The sequence below is a fragment of the Musca autumnalis genome, unplaced genomic scaffold (genome assembly GCF_047663935.1).
Source record: "Musca autumnalis isolate F117 unplaced genomic scaffold, ASM4766393v1 scaffold_3, whole genome shotgun sequence".
Lineage (NCBI taxonomy): Eukaryota > Metazoa > Arthropoda > Insecta > Diptera > Muscidae > Musca > Musca autumnalis.
In genome coordinates this window covers 188,135,392-188,153,609 of record NW_027411866.1, presented here as the reverse complement: position 1 = coordinate 188,153,609, position 18,218 = coordinate 188,135,392, and the positions used below count along the sequence as shown (strand labels likewise).

The 18,218-nt window shown below is 35.0% G+C and overlaps 1 protein-coding gene across 3 annotated transcripts in view; it reads right to left on the bottom strand.

Moving 5' to 3' along the window:
• The window catches only part of dpr8 (defective proboscis extension response 8), a 1,303,531-nt gene that overhangs the window by 336,026 nt on the left and 949,287 nt on the right, over positions 1-18,218 (bottom strand). For all 3 annotated transcript variants that reach the window (XM_073976012.1, XM_073976014.1, XM_073976013.1), the window contains one exon: positions 6,260-7,896. In XM_073976012.1, the coding sequence (XP_073832113.1) occupies positions 6,260-6,305 (46 nt within the window). In that variant the 5' untranslated portion in view covers positions 6,306-7,896. The remainder of the gene's footprint in view (positions 1-6,259; positions 7,897-18,218) is intronic.

The following is an 18,218-nucleotide window of genomic DNA, read 5'->3' as shown; positions in this document are numbered from 1 at the left end:
AGTCAACGTCGAAATCTGCACTGCACTGATGGGAAGTAAAATCCTTTTGTAAGATGAATCAAAACCTGTTACGGAGGAGGTAAACTCTGTTGCGAGCAGCGGTGGTGTTTAGACTGCAACAGCTGGGACGGCCGGAAGTCAAGTTTCTCACTTAAATTTACAACCTGTCGCTTGCCAAACACATCGTTCCCGAAGTCTGGAAAATAGGCCAGCTACTGAAGCCCGAAAAAGATGCCAGTAAAGGTGAATGTTACAAACCGATTTCGCCTTTGTCGGCCGTAGCAAGGACCCTTGTGGCTATAGTTCTTCCAGCATAAGAAATAACTTTCCAGTTGCCGATCAATAGCATAGGATCCGTAAGCAGCACAACAACTGCGCTGAAGGCCATCTCCATCTCCATATTAGCAGAGGACTCACTCAGAGCAAGCCGTGATCATAATCTAGAAAGAGAAGTCTAACGTTACAAGAGAGAACCTCTAGATCAACAAGCCTTTCAACCAGGTTTAAGTAGCATTCACACGAATGTAGTCGCAGATGCAGTAAACAGTTATCGTGTGAATGCGGTCCTTGGAGAACATCCACCATCTATCGCAGCTGAGAAGCGCCAGCTGTCAGGACAAACCAGAGTAGTTTTGGGTCAATACGCTCGGGATGGTGCAGCCGTTAAAATTCCTATAGGGCAAGTACTGATGACACCGTGGAAAACATCTGCCCAGCATACAGCACAGGCCCCCACGACACACTGCTCCTTTTCAATTGCCCTACCAATCCTGCTAAGAAACTTAAGTTTGCAGCTTTGTGGTTACAAACCATATAAATAGCGAAATAGTCAGATTCTTACGACTGATAGACCCAGAGCCAGATTAAGCAGAAAAAATGAGAATACAAACATATTAACTACTGTTACAACAACGAGAACAAACTGCAATTATAGATGTAAACTTTATGATGATAAATAAATTATAGTTATTTCATTAATTCCTTTGAATTAATAAAATAAATAAAATGAAAATCATTTTTCAATACAGCATTTTCCATTTTCCGAACAAGACGTGAAAATTACATGCCAAAGGGTTGGTGAAAATGACATGCCAAATATTAGTGAAAATGCTATTCTTGGGAATTGGTTAAGATGGCATGCCAAAGGATTGGTATAGATGCCATGCCAAAGAATTGTTGAAGATGCCATTCCATCGAGTTAGTAAAGATGACATGCTTAGGATCTGAAAATGAATTGCATCTTTTGGGGGTCACTCTCTTGTAAAAAGAATGAGTGAAGATGCTGAAAAAATTACATTTCATTTCACTTGCACCCATTCTTGAATAGCATCTTTGGCATCGAACATTTTCCTGGGATCTTGTAGTTGTTTGAACTTGAAAAAAATATACATACACCAAAATATTGAGAGACATTTTTCTTTTTCGTATAGTTCGACGTTATAACCGATAGCAAAATTCAAATATTTCACAAAAACCCGACTTTACAACCGATATAACGTTATAACCGATATTTATTTGTATGTAATATAAAGGGCAGAAATTCAGGACTTTAGGATTTCGTCGTTAGAAGCGATATAACGTTATAAACGACGACGTTATAAGCGATTTCGACTGTACCTTAATTTTGACCAATATTATAACTAAAATATTTGGTAACTCTTGCCAATTAGAGAAATTGTTATAAGTAGGAAAACGAAGCTTAGAAAATTTTCTAAATCATTCAACTTAAGGCCTGAATATAGTCATTTGTTGCAGAAATTCTCTTGTAATAAAACCATTGTTTATTGTTTGTAAACATTTTCTTCTTAAAAACCGCGAAAAGTGGCAGAAATAAGTTGTGTTTCGAAAAATTTGGAAGGCTTAGCAGTTTTCATCTTTACATTTTTAAGATGATGATACGAATATTTTGATTTTTGTCGTTGGACACATCCACTGGGTACTGTGGCTTAATTATGGCATTCGATTCGATCGACTATTTGCAATGTGTTCTCCAAAGAACATTAAGGTAGACGGTAAAAAATGTGTGTTATTTTAAAACAAAAACTAAACAACTAAATTATTACTCCTTAGGCCATGTTAGCTCGATTAATCCAATTAATTAATTAAAAACTTGCATAAATAATGGCCTTCGTCCTAAAAAGACAATAATAAATAAAAAACATCACAGCAGAGCCCGGCTGCCCCGGCTGACGTTTGAACCTGGGTCCTCTCCAACAAACAGACAATGTTGTCGAGATCTCAGCGTTCTAAGCCACTGCCAATGTATCATATCAACAAACTAGTCGACATGATGCTAATGTATCATATCAACACACTAGTCGACATGATATCCAAAACTTCAAAAACTGAAGGCATTACAATTCATGAAGGAAACCCCCCTTCGATTGCATATGTGTATGTATTGAGAAAATGATTCCTAGACAAGTCACTAGGGTGACTTGATAAAGAAAAAGACTTCAATAAATACTTCATAATTACAAATTTGTAAAAATGTTTGTATAAATAGAAGTTATCAAAATCAGCCTTTGTCTTCTAGCCATTAGCATTCAAATACGCCTGATGAGCCTGGCTTAAACCACCAGGCGAAACGATCGTAGCGTAATGGTTGAGTGTGTGGTATTTCGCTAGAATTCATTTTTCAATACAAAACTCCTTAGGCCATGTTAGCTTGATTAATCCAATTAATTAACTAAATTATTAATTATATTATATGGTGAACCTATACTGTGAGGTCTTTTATAAGTAATGTTTTGTACATGTTATTATATTTTGTACCACTAGCGAAGACTAAATACAAAATATTAGTCATTTCGGTTGAGTAAAGTGGCTAATACTTTCAAAATACCGTAGATCGTGTGTGGGCTATATGAAGACGTCAGCCAATACCGAAATTTTTATACCCTCAGCCTTTAGGCTAAAGAGGGTATTTACACTTTGATACGACCAAAAATGTGCCTCATCGAAATAATGGTTTTAGACCCCAAGTATGTTTGTACGATATCCGTTTCAGACAATTTTGAGTAGATCTAGCAATGTCCGTCCGTCTGTCTGGCAGGCTGGTGCGCACGATAACTCTCGAACTGATCTGCCGATTCGGTCCAAAATTTGGCTTTCGTAATATTTTGTCCAAGCTTAGTTCAAGTTCAAGGATGGATTATATCGGTCCACTCCTTCCGGTACCTCCCACACAAAAGTTCGAAAATATTCGGAAAATTTGTGCGTACGATAACTCTTGAAGGGAGTAACTGATTTGGTCCATACTTTGCACATTATGAAATTTCTACCAGACTTAGATGAGGTTCCAATATGGACTCAATCGGTAAACTCCTTCGAGTACCTCCCACACAAAATTTCGGAAAAGTTCAGTTTAGGACCTGCTCTCGAATCGCCTTGGTTTTTGTTGTAACATCTTGTATTCACTGTCCCCTATACGAAGGTACAAGTTTCCTCAGGGGCAAGACCATACTTCGTGAAAAAATAGCCTGGACGTTGAAAAACAAACCCTATGACACCATGTTTATGGGTGGAAGCGCAAGATAATTCTCGAACGGAAATGCCGATTCCGACCAAATTTTGGCCTTCGTAATATTGTTTCCAAACTTATTTTAAGTTCGTAGATAAGCTATATCGGTTCACTCCTTCAGGTACCTACACACAAATGTTCAAAAATATTCGGAAAAATTGTGCGCACGATAACTCTTGATGGGAGTGACCGATTTGGTCCATACTTTACACATTCTCATAATATCTACCATAGATGAGGTTCGAATATGGACTATATTTGTCCACTCCATCCCGTACCTCCCACACAAAATTTTGGATAAGTTCACTTTAAGACCTGCAATCGAATCACTTTGAAGCAACTTTTATTCGCTGCCTCAATTACGATGGTAAAAGTTGCTTCAGGGGCAAGTCCATACTTCTTGAGAAAACAGCCCGAAAGGTGTTAAAACCCCCTATGGAACCCCATGGTCTATGTCGGTCCATTCCTTTAAGTACGTTTTCCGCAAAATTTTTGAACTTAATCCTAGTCAACATTTTCGTCGGTTCATACGACTAATATTTTGAAACCCCCTTAAATACATAAGTTTTTTGTGAAAAAAGTGTTTCAATTTGCACAGGCTGAGGGTATATCTCAGTCGGCAAAGCCGACTGATACTATTTTACTTGTTTTAATGGAAGTACCTAAAATCGTGCGAAATCGTTCTACAGACATACACCTATTAGGTTGACATATACCAATAATTCTCTTACCCATCGAAGACTAAATACAAAATTTCAGCCATTTCGGTTTGATAATGACACTAAAATCTTCAAAATACCGATAATTTGGAGAGACCTTTCTATGGGGCTATATGAAGACGTGGATACATAATGACAAATTTCTGGGGGAAGTTTTATACTCCCAATGAAGTCAAAATACCAAATTTCAGCCATCTTGGTAGGATATTGAGGCCAGAATCTTCAAATTTGGGAGGGACCGTTCCTACCGGAGCTATATGAAGACGTGGACCTTTACCGACAAATTTCTGGTGGAAAGTTTAATGCCACCAATGAAGACTAAATACAAGATTTTAGGCATGTCAGAGGGATATTAAGGCCACATCCTTCAAACTTCTGATATTTGGAGACAGACGGACGTATATGGTTATATCGATTTAGAAATCTATGGTGATCAGGAACATATTTATATTTTATAAGGTTTCTGACGAATATTTCCATGTGTAACAAACAGAATGAAACATTTTATTATACCCTCCATATTATTGTGGAAGGTATACAGATATCAACATTTCAATAAAAAGAATATTTAAATTTTGCCAAATTTTTGTCTCTCTTCTTATTTACAGTCTCGTAAACATGTCGCACAATACTACACTAACTACAACTTTCTGAACTAATTTAAATATCATCAATATGGTTCTTTGTAAATGATACGGCACAAAAATCAACTTTAAGAACTAATTTGCTGAGTTGTCTTCAGTTCATTTGGTGTTTTTTTGCGTCGTTCGTTCGTGCGAAATGTGTGTACTAGGGATATAACTTTTTGCACTTTTTTACAAATATCAAAAATACCACTACATAGCCGTGTAGAGCATGAAAAACTACTATGAAATAAGGTGTAATTTTTTCTCTATCGCGAAAAAAGTTTCCGCACCAAATGCATTGAAGTTCAGTAATGCATTTTTTAATTTTAGCTGTTATGACAACATATTTGCTTTTAACAAAATTTTTTATTTTTTTGTAATCTAATTTAAAATCATTACCAAAGCGTTCTGGACCAATTTGTTCTCAAATCGCGCCATTTCGGAGCATTTTAGGAATTTTTGACACTATTGCAATTTTTGTTTTTTCTTTATAAACTCGTGAATTTTATGTTTATATTTATTGTACCTATTGGACAAGAGAATATGGTGTCATTTGCAACAAATTCGCGAAAGTTACAGACAGTTTTTAATGACTTTGCCTGTGAGAAATTTATTTTTTTCTATGAATATTTATTCAAACAAAGCAAATTTAAAATTATATGTAGAAAAAATATCAAAAGGGTTTTAGTAATTACAGTCGGCGCGGAAACTTTTTTCATCGAATCGATCTTAGAAACGCGTTTTCATTATTAGAACAAAATTCCCCACGTGGTACTGGTGTTGTATTTTTGTAAAAAACATATACGATTCTCACAGGCAAAGTCAACAAAAACAGCCTGTAACTTTCGCGACTTCGTTGCAAATGACCCCATATTCTTTTGTCCGGTAGGTACAAAAAATATAAACCTAAAATTCACGAGTTTATAAAGAAAAAGCAAAAATTGCAATAGTATCAAAATTTCCTAATATGCTCCAAATGGCGCGATTTGAGAACAAATTGGTCCAGAACGCTTTGATAATGATTTTAAATTAAACTACAAAAAAATAAAAATTTTAATTAAAAGCAAATATGTTGTCATAACAGCTAAAATTAAAAAATGCATTACTGAACTTCAATGCATTTGGTGCGGAAACTTTTTTCGCGATAGAGAAAAATTGACGCCGTATTTCATAATAGTTTTCCATGCTCTACACGGCTATGTGGTGGTATTTTTTTGGTTATAGCCCTAGTGTGTACGTACGTTAACCAATTACGGCCAATGGCAAGGCGGAAACTTTATGCAAAATTCTGATGACTGCAAGCCGGATGCAGTATAAAGTCAAATTAATAAAATTAAATGAAAACGAGAAATACCAAGAAGAAGAAGAAGAAGAGTCTGAATTTTACTTACCCGCATACATAAGTAGCGTCAATAAATTTAACAGCCAATGTGTCATGATGACGGCGATAGTAATGATGCTGTCGTTTATGCGAATTTATCCAGGATGATGACGAGGACAACGAGAACGACGACCACGACAACGATGAAGGCGGGCAGGGCACTGTTAATAATGGTGGAGTCGAGTGTTTGATACCAATGCTGCTGTTGGTGATGGCGATGGCAGTGATGATGATGATGAAGGCGACGACAACAAATTTTAAGTCCAACAGACAACGATGGCTCCAGTTATGGAAGTTGCAGATGTTGAACACAGACTATTGCTTGTAGTTAGGATACGGAAGAAAAGGTCATTTCGTTGGCAAGTGCCAACAAAAAGTGTCACAGAACTAGCACGAGGATATGCCGCCAAACCGTTATACCGGGAGTAGGAGAAAGACGCAAAAGAAGTTATAAAGCTTGTTGAACGTGTGCTGATGTATTAAAGTCGAAAAAGAGGCTGCAAAAGTTTTCCGGTTTACAACAAGAGCGTCAGAAGTTCTGTTGAAAAGAAGAATACCATGGCAAGTGAACTGTTTGTTAGCAATGGATACAAAAAACTTGTGGCTGTGTTGTTTTTGTTTTTCTTTTTTATTCACGTCCTCAAACTGCCTGCTACTGCTGGCTGAATGTGCTGGTATGTAATATCTCACACCTTTTCATGTGTCTTTTGTTCGTTCTTTATCTCGTTTTGGAGTTTATTTATTTTTTGTTGGTCTATTTGTTTGTGTATGTTTGTAAAAAAATATATTTTACAGGACGGTGGTTGTTATCCTTTCGTTGGCTTACTAGAAATTCCAGTCTGGTGTGGGGCACAAGTTATTTCTATTGTAATAAAATTTACAATCCTGCCACTTTTCTTCCCATCGCCAAGGTTTCGTTGTTGATATGAAATATTTAACATTTACTGACAATTCGTTTTCTTTATTCTATCATTAGGATCATCAGTTTTCTTCGCTTTGTTTGGCAATCTTGAGGTCACGTTTTAACACAACAGAACCAATTGTTTTATTAGAATTTCAAATGATGAATAATTCTTTTCCGCCCATGTTGTTCGAGTTGTCTGTTTACGAGGTAAGTCATTTTGGGAAAAATCATTTGTAAATATTTCCTTCTGTTTATGGTTGGCTGTATTGGGTGTGAAAGGCTTTTACTTGGCTGTGAGTATGTGTGTACATAAAAAGGGCTCAAATATTTATCAATAATCTGTCTTACGAAGTGATGACGGTATGCCCGTTTTCAGCTTTAATTGGTTTCAATTTACACGTAAAGTCTTTCCAGGCACGTGAGATACTTTAATAGCAGCTTTTTATTTTATATCTGGCAGTTGATGGTTTTTTTTCATACTGAAGGATACTACACCTTTTTCATCATTCATCCATCCTTTCACAATGAAATGTATGTACGTGGAAGAATGTCCGGATATATTTTACCGTGCGATATCTCTTCTTGTGTTTCCCTTTTTTATAGTTATAGTTTTGGTGTCGAAGTCAAAGGCAGTCTCTGACACTTGGTTCTTGGTAATTTTAAGCTCTTCCGTTTTTATCGATTGACATTCTTCTTATTGTTGAATATCCTTCCAATACATTTGCATTGTAATCCTTTGGTTTCTGCAAAGATAAGACAAAAAGAAAATGTTGTTTTTAATATTTCACTGCAGTTAGCCTATAAGGAATGACAACATTCATATTCATTATTAAATTACAATTAACTCAATAATCCCAATATATGGAAAATGTATTAAGAAATACACGCATACAAAAACCAACAGATTAAGATGCAATTTTAAATAACAATATGTGACAGCTTGAGAGACACGAGGCAAAAAGGTCATGGAATTATTATAACACTCCGCAATAAATTGGTATCACAATGGTTCTGGACATGGTCAATATTTAACTTATTAAAATAATAAAGAAACAAAATACAAAAAAAAAAAAAAACGTTGACAAGGCCCGAAAACACGTTTTGCTCTTTTTTTTTTGAACCTGTAAAATCATAGTAATTTACATCAATATTATACTTGGAAATTCCTCTTTTATAATTGCGCTATTTTGAAGCAAATAATTTGAAAATATAGGGTATATACAGTGTCGGCCAAAACTAAAGCACCCCTTCATACATTTTTAAAACGGTAATTTTTTAAGAAAAAAAATTATTTGTATATTTCTTTTTATTTGTTTATATTTTTTTATTGGAAAATACAAAGATAAGCAATGCAGAATTTAATAAATAAAAGTTAAAATTCAAAAAACATTTTAGATCGGAAATTTAAACGGACAAAACTAAAGCACCCCCAATTCAACACGGTGCTCTTGAAACATTTTTAAATGGAAGGTGCTTACACCTTGGAAGTTTTTGCAGATTCTGAAACTACAATGTTCATAGATGAGAAAAATCAAAAAACAAAAAAAAATCGCCGGAGCGCTTTTTAAATAAATCGAGATTTAACTTGATATTTTTAGGGGTTGTTTAGGTTTTCACGATTTTGTTTGGAAACGGCAAGTCCTATCAAAATGGGAATAAAGAAAATTATGTAGCTATGACAATTCTCTACAAGATCCACTTTTATGGTTTTTTCGTAGTTTTTACCATTTTTGAGATATAGAAGTTCAAATTGGGACAATGCTCTGACTGTATCGCCCCATTATAAAACAATGTCATGAAGGGTGCGCTTTCATTAACTTTTGATGAAAACCGCTTACACAGGGAAAGTTTTTGTGAATTTTGAAACAGCAGTGTTCATAGATGAGAAAAATCCAAAAACAAGAAAAAATCGCTGTAGGGAATTTTAAATAAATCGCGGTCAAAATTCACATTTTTAGGTGTTTTTTAGGTTTTCACGATTTTGCTTGGAAACCGCAAGTCCAATCGAAATGGAACTAAAGAAAATGTTGTAGCTGTGAAAATTCTCTTGAGAATTTACCTTTATCATTTGTTCCTAAGTTGTAACAATTTTTTAGATATATAAGTTTAAGTTGGGATTTTGCTGTCATGACTTTGTTTTATAAGGGGGCGATACAGAATTGAATTGAATTTGAATTGTCCCAATTTGAACTTTTATATCTCAAAAACGGTAAAACCGACGAGAAATCCATAAATGTCAATCTTGTAGAGAATTTTCATAGCTACAACATTTTTTTGCCTATTTTGATAGTGCTTGCGGTTTCTAAGCAAAATCGTGAAAACCTAAAGAACCCCTAAAAAACTTCCGAGGTGTAAGCACCTTCCATTTAAAATTGTTTCAAGAGCACCGTGTCAAGGTATAACAAAATTTATTGTAATCAATATTGGATCGTGTATTCTTTATTATGGATGACAAACACACATCTTTTAGCCATACAGGATATTGAATTATTAAGTATTTCAGGCAAAATAATTAATTTTCGGAAAATTTTGCTTAAATCCTAAAAATACATTCGGACCTCTATTATCCGTGATGGTCGGTACCGGAGCCATTACGGATAATCGATTTTCCCGGATAATGGAATCAATATTTTTATGTAGTTTTCGAACATATTTTTAAGTAAAATGACGTAGTGTTTCACTCATTTATACAATAATATTTAACTGAGCTGTTTTTTTAAATTTGTTAAAGAAAAGAAATAAAAAAATCAAGAATTTTCATCTGATATTTCCAGAAAAGAAAACAATTTATTAGTTTTCGTTATTACGTAAATAAGTACTGTTTTAAAACACTATTTTGATGTTTTTTATTTTCTTCCTCTGCATTTTCGTCCTTTCAGTTACAATCGTATCTTTTTTCGCTAAATATTTAATTTATCTTGTTCTGAAATATCAGGTTAGCCAGTGATTTCCATGAAGTCCAACAAAGTTGTGGAAGCAATTATTGTTTCCTTGAATGTAATTTTTCGTCATCAGATTCATCTGAACTGACTTTGTGCCACGGCTTTGTCCACAATAAATACACAAATTGTGCAAAACGTGAGAATGTTTTGGAAAGTTTTTTTACTCCCGAATAATTGAGTTTATAACGAATAATAGAGGTAATGGAAAAAATACTAAAATTTCTTTTCTATCCCGGATAATCGATTCACGGATAATCGAGGTTCGACTGTACTGAAAATCGGGAGGTACCGATGTATGAGGGCAATATCCAAACTTGGACCCAGGTCCACAATTTTTGGTAAAACACGTTTGTGACCACTATCAACCCTTAGTAGCAATTTCACCTATTTTAGTATGAAAGATTCAATATATATTTTATTGAGACTTTTACAAAATTATAGGGAAATAAATATTCAACATTTAACAAAGAGAACTTAAAATTGTTGAGTATTATTTTGATTCATAAAAGAACATGTATGGGTGTTGTATCAGTGTTTGCTCCAGACACTTTGTCTAGTAAAATAGTGGACATCACCATAAAAACAATTTAACTGGTTATGGCCACTTACAAATTTTACAAAATCGAAATTTCTTTATTTACTCATTTTAAAGTACAGGTAGAATATGATATGTAGCTGACATATGACATATGAGCGTTAGAAAGGGAAAATTCATTGTGATTTGTATGTAACATCGAAGTCTGAAACGCGGTTTTCTCAAAATGGCATTTTGGAATACGGTGCCCACTGTAGCTCGAAAACGAATGATCCGATCTTCATATGGTTTTGTGGGATTATTATGCATATAAAAAGCTTATATTTAAGCGATAGACATTAAAAAAAATTTTTGAGGGATCTATGGCGAAAAACCTATACCCTCGTTACCATAAACGCTGGGGGTATACAAATTCCCCCAGCGTTTATGGTAACGAGGGTATATACACTTTCATACGGTCAAAATGTGCCTCATCGAAATAATGGTTTTAGACCCCAAGTATGTTTGGACGAAATGTGTTTCAGACAATTTTGAGTTGATTTAGCCATGTCCGTCCGTCTATCTGGCTGTCTGGAGCGCACGATAACTCTCGAATGGATCAACCGATTCGGTCCAAAATTTGACTTTCGTAATAGTTTGTCCAAACTTAGTTTAAGTTCGAAGGTGGGATATATCGGTCCACTCGCCCACAAAAGTTCGGAAAATTTATGCGCACCATAACTCTTGAAGGGAGTTTCTGATTTGATCTATACTTTGCACATCGTGAAATTTCTACCAAAGTTAGATGAAGTTCCAATATGGACTCAATCGGTCCACCTTCGGGTACCTCCCACACAAAATTTCGGATAAGATTAGATTAGGACCTGCTCTCGAATCGCTTTGATTCTTGTTGCAACAACTTGTATTCACTGCCCCTCATACGACGGTACAAGTTTCATCAGGGAAAGTCCATAATTCCTGAGAAAATACCCTAAAAGGTGCAAAAAACCCCTACGATACAGTGTGTAGTGGTTGGAGCGCAAGATAAATCTCGAACGGTCCAAAACTTGGCCTTCGTAATATTTTGTCTAAACATAGTTTAAGTTCGAATATAAGCCACATCGGTCCACTTCTTCAGGTACTTCCTCCACAAATGTTCAAAAATATTCTAAAAAATTGTGCGCACAATAGTTCTTGAAGGCAGTGACCGATTTGGTTCATACTTTACACATCTAAATATATCTACTAGATATAGATCAGGTTCGAATATGGTACCTATCACACAACATTTCGGATAAGTTCACTTAAGACCTGCTTTCGAATCGTTTTGATTTTTGTTAAAGCAACTTGCATTCGCTACCTCAATTAGGACGGCAAAAGTTTTTTAGGGGCAAGTCCATACTTCTTGAGAAAACAGCCCGAAAGGCTTAAAAAACAGCCCGAAAGGCTTCATATTTATCCAAAAAATGATGCTACAGCATCTTCTGGTCAAATACAAAATCGCTTAGCTTTTAAAAAAAATACAGTAAAAGAACGGTTTGAGGAAGAGCGGTAGAGGCCGGCTTATTCAGTCGACGAGCAGCAAAAAAAACGTTTCATATCGTCAGAAAATGAAAAAGCCAGACTTAAATTCGCCAAGACCCATCTGAACTGGGGTATCCAGAAATGGAAGACTGTGCTGTTTTCTGATGAATCTAAGTTGATTTTAAAGGATTCGGACGGCATAAGGCGTAGATCAAATTGGCAACGGTTAAATCCTAAATATTGTAAGGGCACTGTAAAACTTGGAGGCGAAACATAATGATCTGGGATTTTTTTCGGGACAAGGAATTGGACCAATTCATAAAATTAAAGAATTTATGGATCGTTTCAAGTATCGTAATGTATCAAAAGACGTGATATTGCCTTATGCTGAAGAAGATATGCCACTTAGATGGACATTCCAGAATCTTTTTACAGAGCTTGTATGTTTTAGAAAGTTTTTTATTGAGATCTAAGGAACATTTGACTAGTAGGTTGTTTGCTTCAATTTTGATCAGTTTGATATCTATAGACTAAAATCCGAAAGTGGACCTTGACGATTTTGACCTTGAAGATGAGGTCGAATGGATTTTATGTTTTCACAAGTATTATTCTTTAGTACGAGAGCTACAACCTTGCCTTCACGAATAATTCCAAATTCCAAGCGATTTAGAAGATATGTGCTAACAAAATGATGTCTTTTGACATCAAAGCCTCAGGTTTTTGTGGGCCCATAACCGCAAAGTGATAGGGAGAAACGCCGGGACACGCGTCTTCTTATTTTTGGTCTTCTATCACGCTGTGGTGTCAGAATGTGGTTAATAAACCATGACTCAAAAAATGGGGTTATGGAAAACAATTTCAATAATACCAATCGTATATATTTAGGGTGTAGTTTATTAGCCTTGCGACATCTCGTATCTTAAAAAATACTTTTCAAGAGATATAAAAAACGATTTATCTATTGATGTTCATATCACTGTTTGGGTAAAAGTATGAAATGCAATCATTAGGGAATTCAGCTCATCTGTGCATAGAAGTAGTAATAATTTGTTACTAATCTTCTTTAGTTTACCCAATAAACGCATAATTTCAACTCTTAATACTTAAAAAATAATTTACTCGTTGTTTTGTGCATACTTGAGAACAAAAATTGCTCAATTGACTACACTTTAATCAAGGTGATACACCACCTCCTTATTTGAACGTCAACAGCGATTTCTGATTTTTTGCCCTATATGTTTACCAAATGTTCAAAACCATATGCCTGGTTCAACTCAACTCACTTAAATTTTAGAATTCCTTCTATCATTTGCCTCCATACCAAATTTAGTACTTTCACCAATACACTATGGTCTCAAAACCAAATTTTCTGGCCAACACTGTTTCAACGTCCATTTTGTATTGACATTTATTATAATTTATAATAAGTGTGTAAAAGCAGCAATCCTTAAGTTTAATCGACCAAAATTACCAAAAACTATCAAAATTCACTGAACAGGGTGGACCCGTTGTATGGGGTCTAAACCAAAATCTTGACCTATGTTAATAATTTCTGGTATGAAGGATTCATTCCTTCCAAGAGGTCGAAATACCAAATTCCAGTCGAATCGGCCATAAAGTGTCGCTAAAATCCCTAAAATATCTAAAATCCGACGGTACTGCTATGTGGGGGCTATGACATGCTTGTTTTCTAACTCTGAAATACTTAAATATGACTTTTAAGGAAATCTGTTGATAGATGTTGGTATTACCGTTCTGTTTCAATTGGATACTAAATACAGTAACAACATTTATTTTTAAAAAATTCTCCCATCTTAAAACAGAAAAATCCACATTATTTTAACTGTGGCAAATTTGATTTGACTTCTGAATTTATTAGTACAGATCCCTTTCTAACTTCCAAATTCGGTTTGGAGGTGGACATATTTTAAAATTTTTTTACGTTTAAATATATTAAAAAAGGTCTTATAAAAAAATAATTTTCTTTAAAACAAAGTGTTTTAAGAGGGATCCCATAATGTCGACCATTAAAATTAATTTTCGTAGAAGCTGTGTTGGCATCAATATATAAAAATGTGAAAAAATGGGTTAAAGCCAACAAGTTTTTTTATGTCCGCTTCCGATTTCTGGCTTAACCTTACATTTTTTAGACCTATGCCCAAAGCAAGAATCACAGAATACTCCATGGGTAACAAAATGTTAATGTGTGATTTTTCGATATATCCATAGCATCCACTTAAAATTGATGCTGACATTTTGAACCCGGAATATCGGGGTTTTTTAATTTTGTTTAATAATCCGGACGCGCAACAAGATAGTGTTCCAAACTCATAATAAGATTATAGAACTCGTGATTTTACGTCGTGTACATATATCTCATGACTGTGCTCCTTACAGTATCCTAGTAATTGGAGTCTAAAGGCCAAAATCTGATGCGTAGATTTTCTTTAAAAACCTATTTTTAGCGTTTAAAATGTACAAGTGTCATTAAATTTCCTTTGAACCCAGCGTGAATTTAGTTTTTTTTCGCGATTGAATCCATCCACGAAAACCGCGGATATAGATACCTTGGAAATAGGGAAATCAACCAAAATAAATGTTGACAAATCCGCATACTAAACCGCGATTTTCTTCAAAAAATTTTACATAAATGGAATCCTTTGTACGCCATTATAATATTTGCGAAAACGCGTGAAATAAATTACAGAGATATGCGAGTAATATGGGTCTTTTACCAAAAATAGAATGTGGAGGCGCATCCACGGTTCTTGAAAAATCTATTTGAAATAGGTGTTTACTGACGTATTATTGATGGGAGCTAATGAAACCGGATGCGCATCAAAATCGTATATACATTGTGTTAAAATTAAGCGAAAGTAAATATCTATATATATAAAAGAGTAGTGAGGTGAGTGACTGACTGACTGCCTGACTGACTGATTGACTGACTGATTCATCAGCGCCCAGACGAAACCGCTGAAGCTAGAAAGTTGAAATTTTGGGTGTAGGTTGCTGTTGGGGTGTAGGGGTGAGATAAGGCTGGGTTTTTGGAAATTCGACCTAGAAGTGTACGAACAGTACTAAAAGGTACTAAATATGGTACCCTTTGTATTAGGCAAACGGTAAGAGCTAGAATTCTGAAATTTGGAATGAGGGTTACTGATGGAGAGCTAGAAAGATGTACCAAAGGGTTTTTGGGAATTCGAACTAAAAGTGTACGAAAAGTACAAAAGGGTACTAAATTTAGTACAATTGAGATTTGGGTGAACAGATAGAGCAGGAATCCTGAAATTTGGAATGAAGGTCACTGATGAAGAGTAATGATGAAAGGTTTTTGGAAATTCGAATATAAGGGTACGAAAAGTACTAAATGGTACTAAATTTAGTACAATTTGGATTTCGGTAAACGGATAGAGATGGAATCCTGAAATTTGATATGAGAGTCGCTGATGAAGAATAACGATGAAAGGTTTTTGGAAATTCGAACTATAAGGGTACGAAAAGTACTAAATGGTACTAAATTTAGTACAATTTGGACTTGGGTGAACGGATAGAGCTGGAATCCTGAAATTTGAAATGGAGTTATTAATGGAGAGTAACAAAAAAAGGTTTTTGGAAATTCTACCTATTAGTGTACGAAAAGTACTAAATGGTACTCAATTTAGTACTATTTGGATTAAGGTGAACGGATAGAGCTAGAATCTTGAAATTTGGAATGAGGGTCACTGATGGAGAGAAGCGATGAAAGGTTTTTGGAAATTCGAACTATAAGGGTACGAAAAGTACTAAATGGTACTAAATTTAGTACAATTTGGATTCGGGTGAACGGATAGAGCTGGAATCCTGAACTTTTGAATGAGGGCCACTGATGGAGATTAACAAAAGTAATAAATGTTACTAAATTTAGTACAATTTAGATTTGGGTGAATGGATAGAGGTGGAATCCTGAAATGAAATGGAATGAGGGTTCACTGATGGAGATTAACAAAAGTACTAAAAGTACTAAATTTAGTACAATTTGGATTTCGGTAAACGGATAGAGGTGGAATCCTGAAATTTGAAATGAGAGTCGATGATGAAGATTCTAAATGGTACTAAATTTAGTACAATTTGGATTTGGGTGAACGGATAGAGCTGGAATACTGAAATTTGGAATGAACGTCACTGATGAAAAGTAACAATCAAAAGTTTTTGTAAAGTCTACCTATTAGGGTACGAAAAGTACTAAATGGTACTAAATTTAGTACAACTTGGATTTGGGTGAACGGATAGGACAGGAATCTTGGAATTTTGAATAAGGGTGACTGATGGAGAGTAACAAAGACAGGTTTTTGGAAGTTCGAACTAAAAGTGTACGAAAAGTACTAAATATAGTACAATTTGGATTTGAATTAACGAATAGTGCTGAAATTTGGAATAAGGGTCACTGATAAAGAGTAAGAAAGGTGTACCAACTTTAGAAAATCATACTAATGTGCACGAAGCAGTACTAAATGGTACTAAATTCGATACAATTTGTATTTGCGTGAACAGATTACTGTTGGAGTGTAGGATTGCGGTTACTTTATATCCTCTGAGTATTCAAGGTCCAAATGTAAAGAAAATTGGAAGTATAGATTTGTTCTATTTTTAAAAAACACTAAGTCGTGGGGTACCGTTATATGGGGATATATTTCGAAAATTTTACGAACCTATTCGGGTTCTTGGCGAAACCTTGAATTGTGAATGTGCGTTATTGTTGTTGTGAAGGGGTGAGAGAAAGTTTAGTGTTTGGAAATTCGTATTGGGAGGGAATGCTGTGTAAGTGAAGGAGTAAAACCAGAAGTCAAGTCTGAAATTTGCAATATGAGTCGCGGTTGGTGTATGTCTGTGATATGAGGTCGTAGTTTTGGAAATCAGAAATAAAAAATATGGTAGCTGTGTAGGGGTGCGATACGGCAGATATGTTTTTTTTTGGAATTAAATCGATTAGATGTTGGTATTTAAAATAGGTTTTAATACAACAGAACAGAGTTCATACCCAGCAAAAATACTCATTACAAATTGGCCTACTTTCTCATTATTTTAACACGGGCATGTCATAGGGAGTAAGTACATATTTTTTGGCACTTAAAATTAAATACATAATTACTTAGATAAGTAGTTATGACTTGAAGTAACCAGGGAGTAACTACTTATTTATCTACTTTTTAGTGGCCAAAAAGTAAGTACTTACTCCCTATGACATGCCCATGTTAAAATAATGAGAAAGTAGGCCAATTTGTAATGAGTATTTTTGCTGGGTATATATTTTATGCCCTTTCCGCATACGAAGTAGCGGGTATTTGCTAGTATTTTCATATAGCAATACAATAATCAAAAATATTTTAGATTTAAAAAGCTATTAACGCCTGGGTACATAAGCTACCTCGCCTGGTTGCCTTGCTTTCATGATTCCTTTCTGACATAACAAAAATAAAAGAATAGGGCAACCTAGTTCGATATTGACCGGGCCTTCTTTATTCTTTTATTTTATGTTATGTCAGAAATTAAGCAGGAAAGCAGGGTAACCAGGCGAGGCAGCTTCTGTACCCAGGCCTTTATTCTTCAGTTTTTAAACCAAGTCCTTTAAAACAATTTGTTCCATACGCCACTTTTTTAGTAACTTCACAAAATTGGGCAATTATTTGTTCCAAAAGCCATCATTTTTGGTGCGGAACAATTCGTTTTTGTCTTTTTTTGATCCATACGCCAAACGACACAAATATGGAACTAAAAAGTTCAAAGTTGTTTTATTCCATACGCCAGGCTTTATGGATATGGAACGAAAAATTTTTCGGTGTCGCAAGGCGTATGTAGAACATATTGGCATTTGAATATCTCAAAAATTATAAGGAAACCGACCAAAAAAATCTGAAAGAGCATGGTTCAAAACCTTGTAGGTACGTTATCTCAAAATGTCAAAAATGGCGTATGGAACACTTAAGCGTGACACCGACAATTTGTACAAAAAACTATAATCATCAATGAATTACGCGAATTTTCAGCAAGTAGGATTGTACGTTAAATGTCACTTATTAATTTAGGGAAATTGTACCTGTTGATG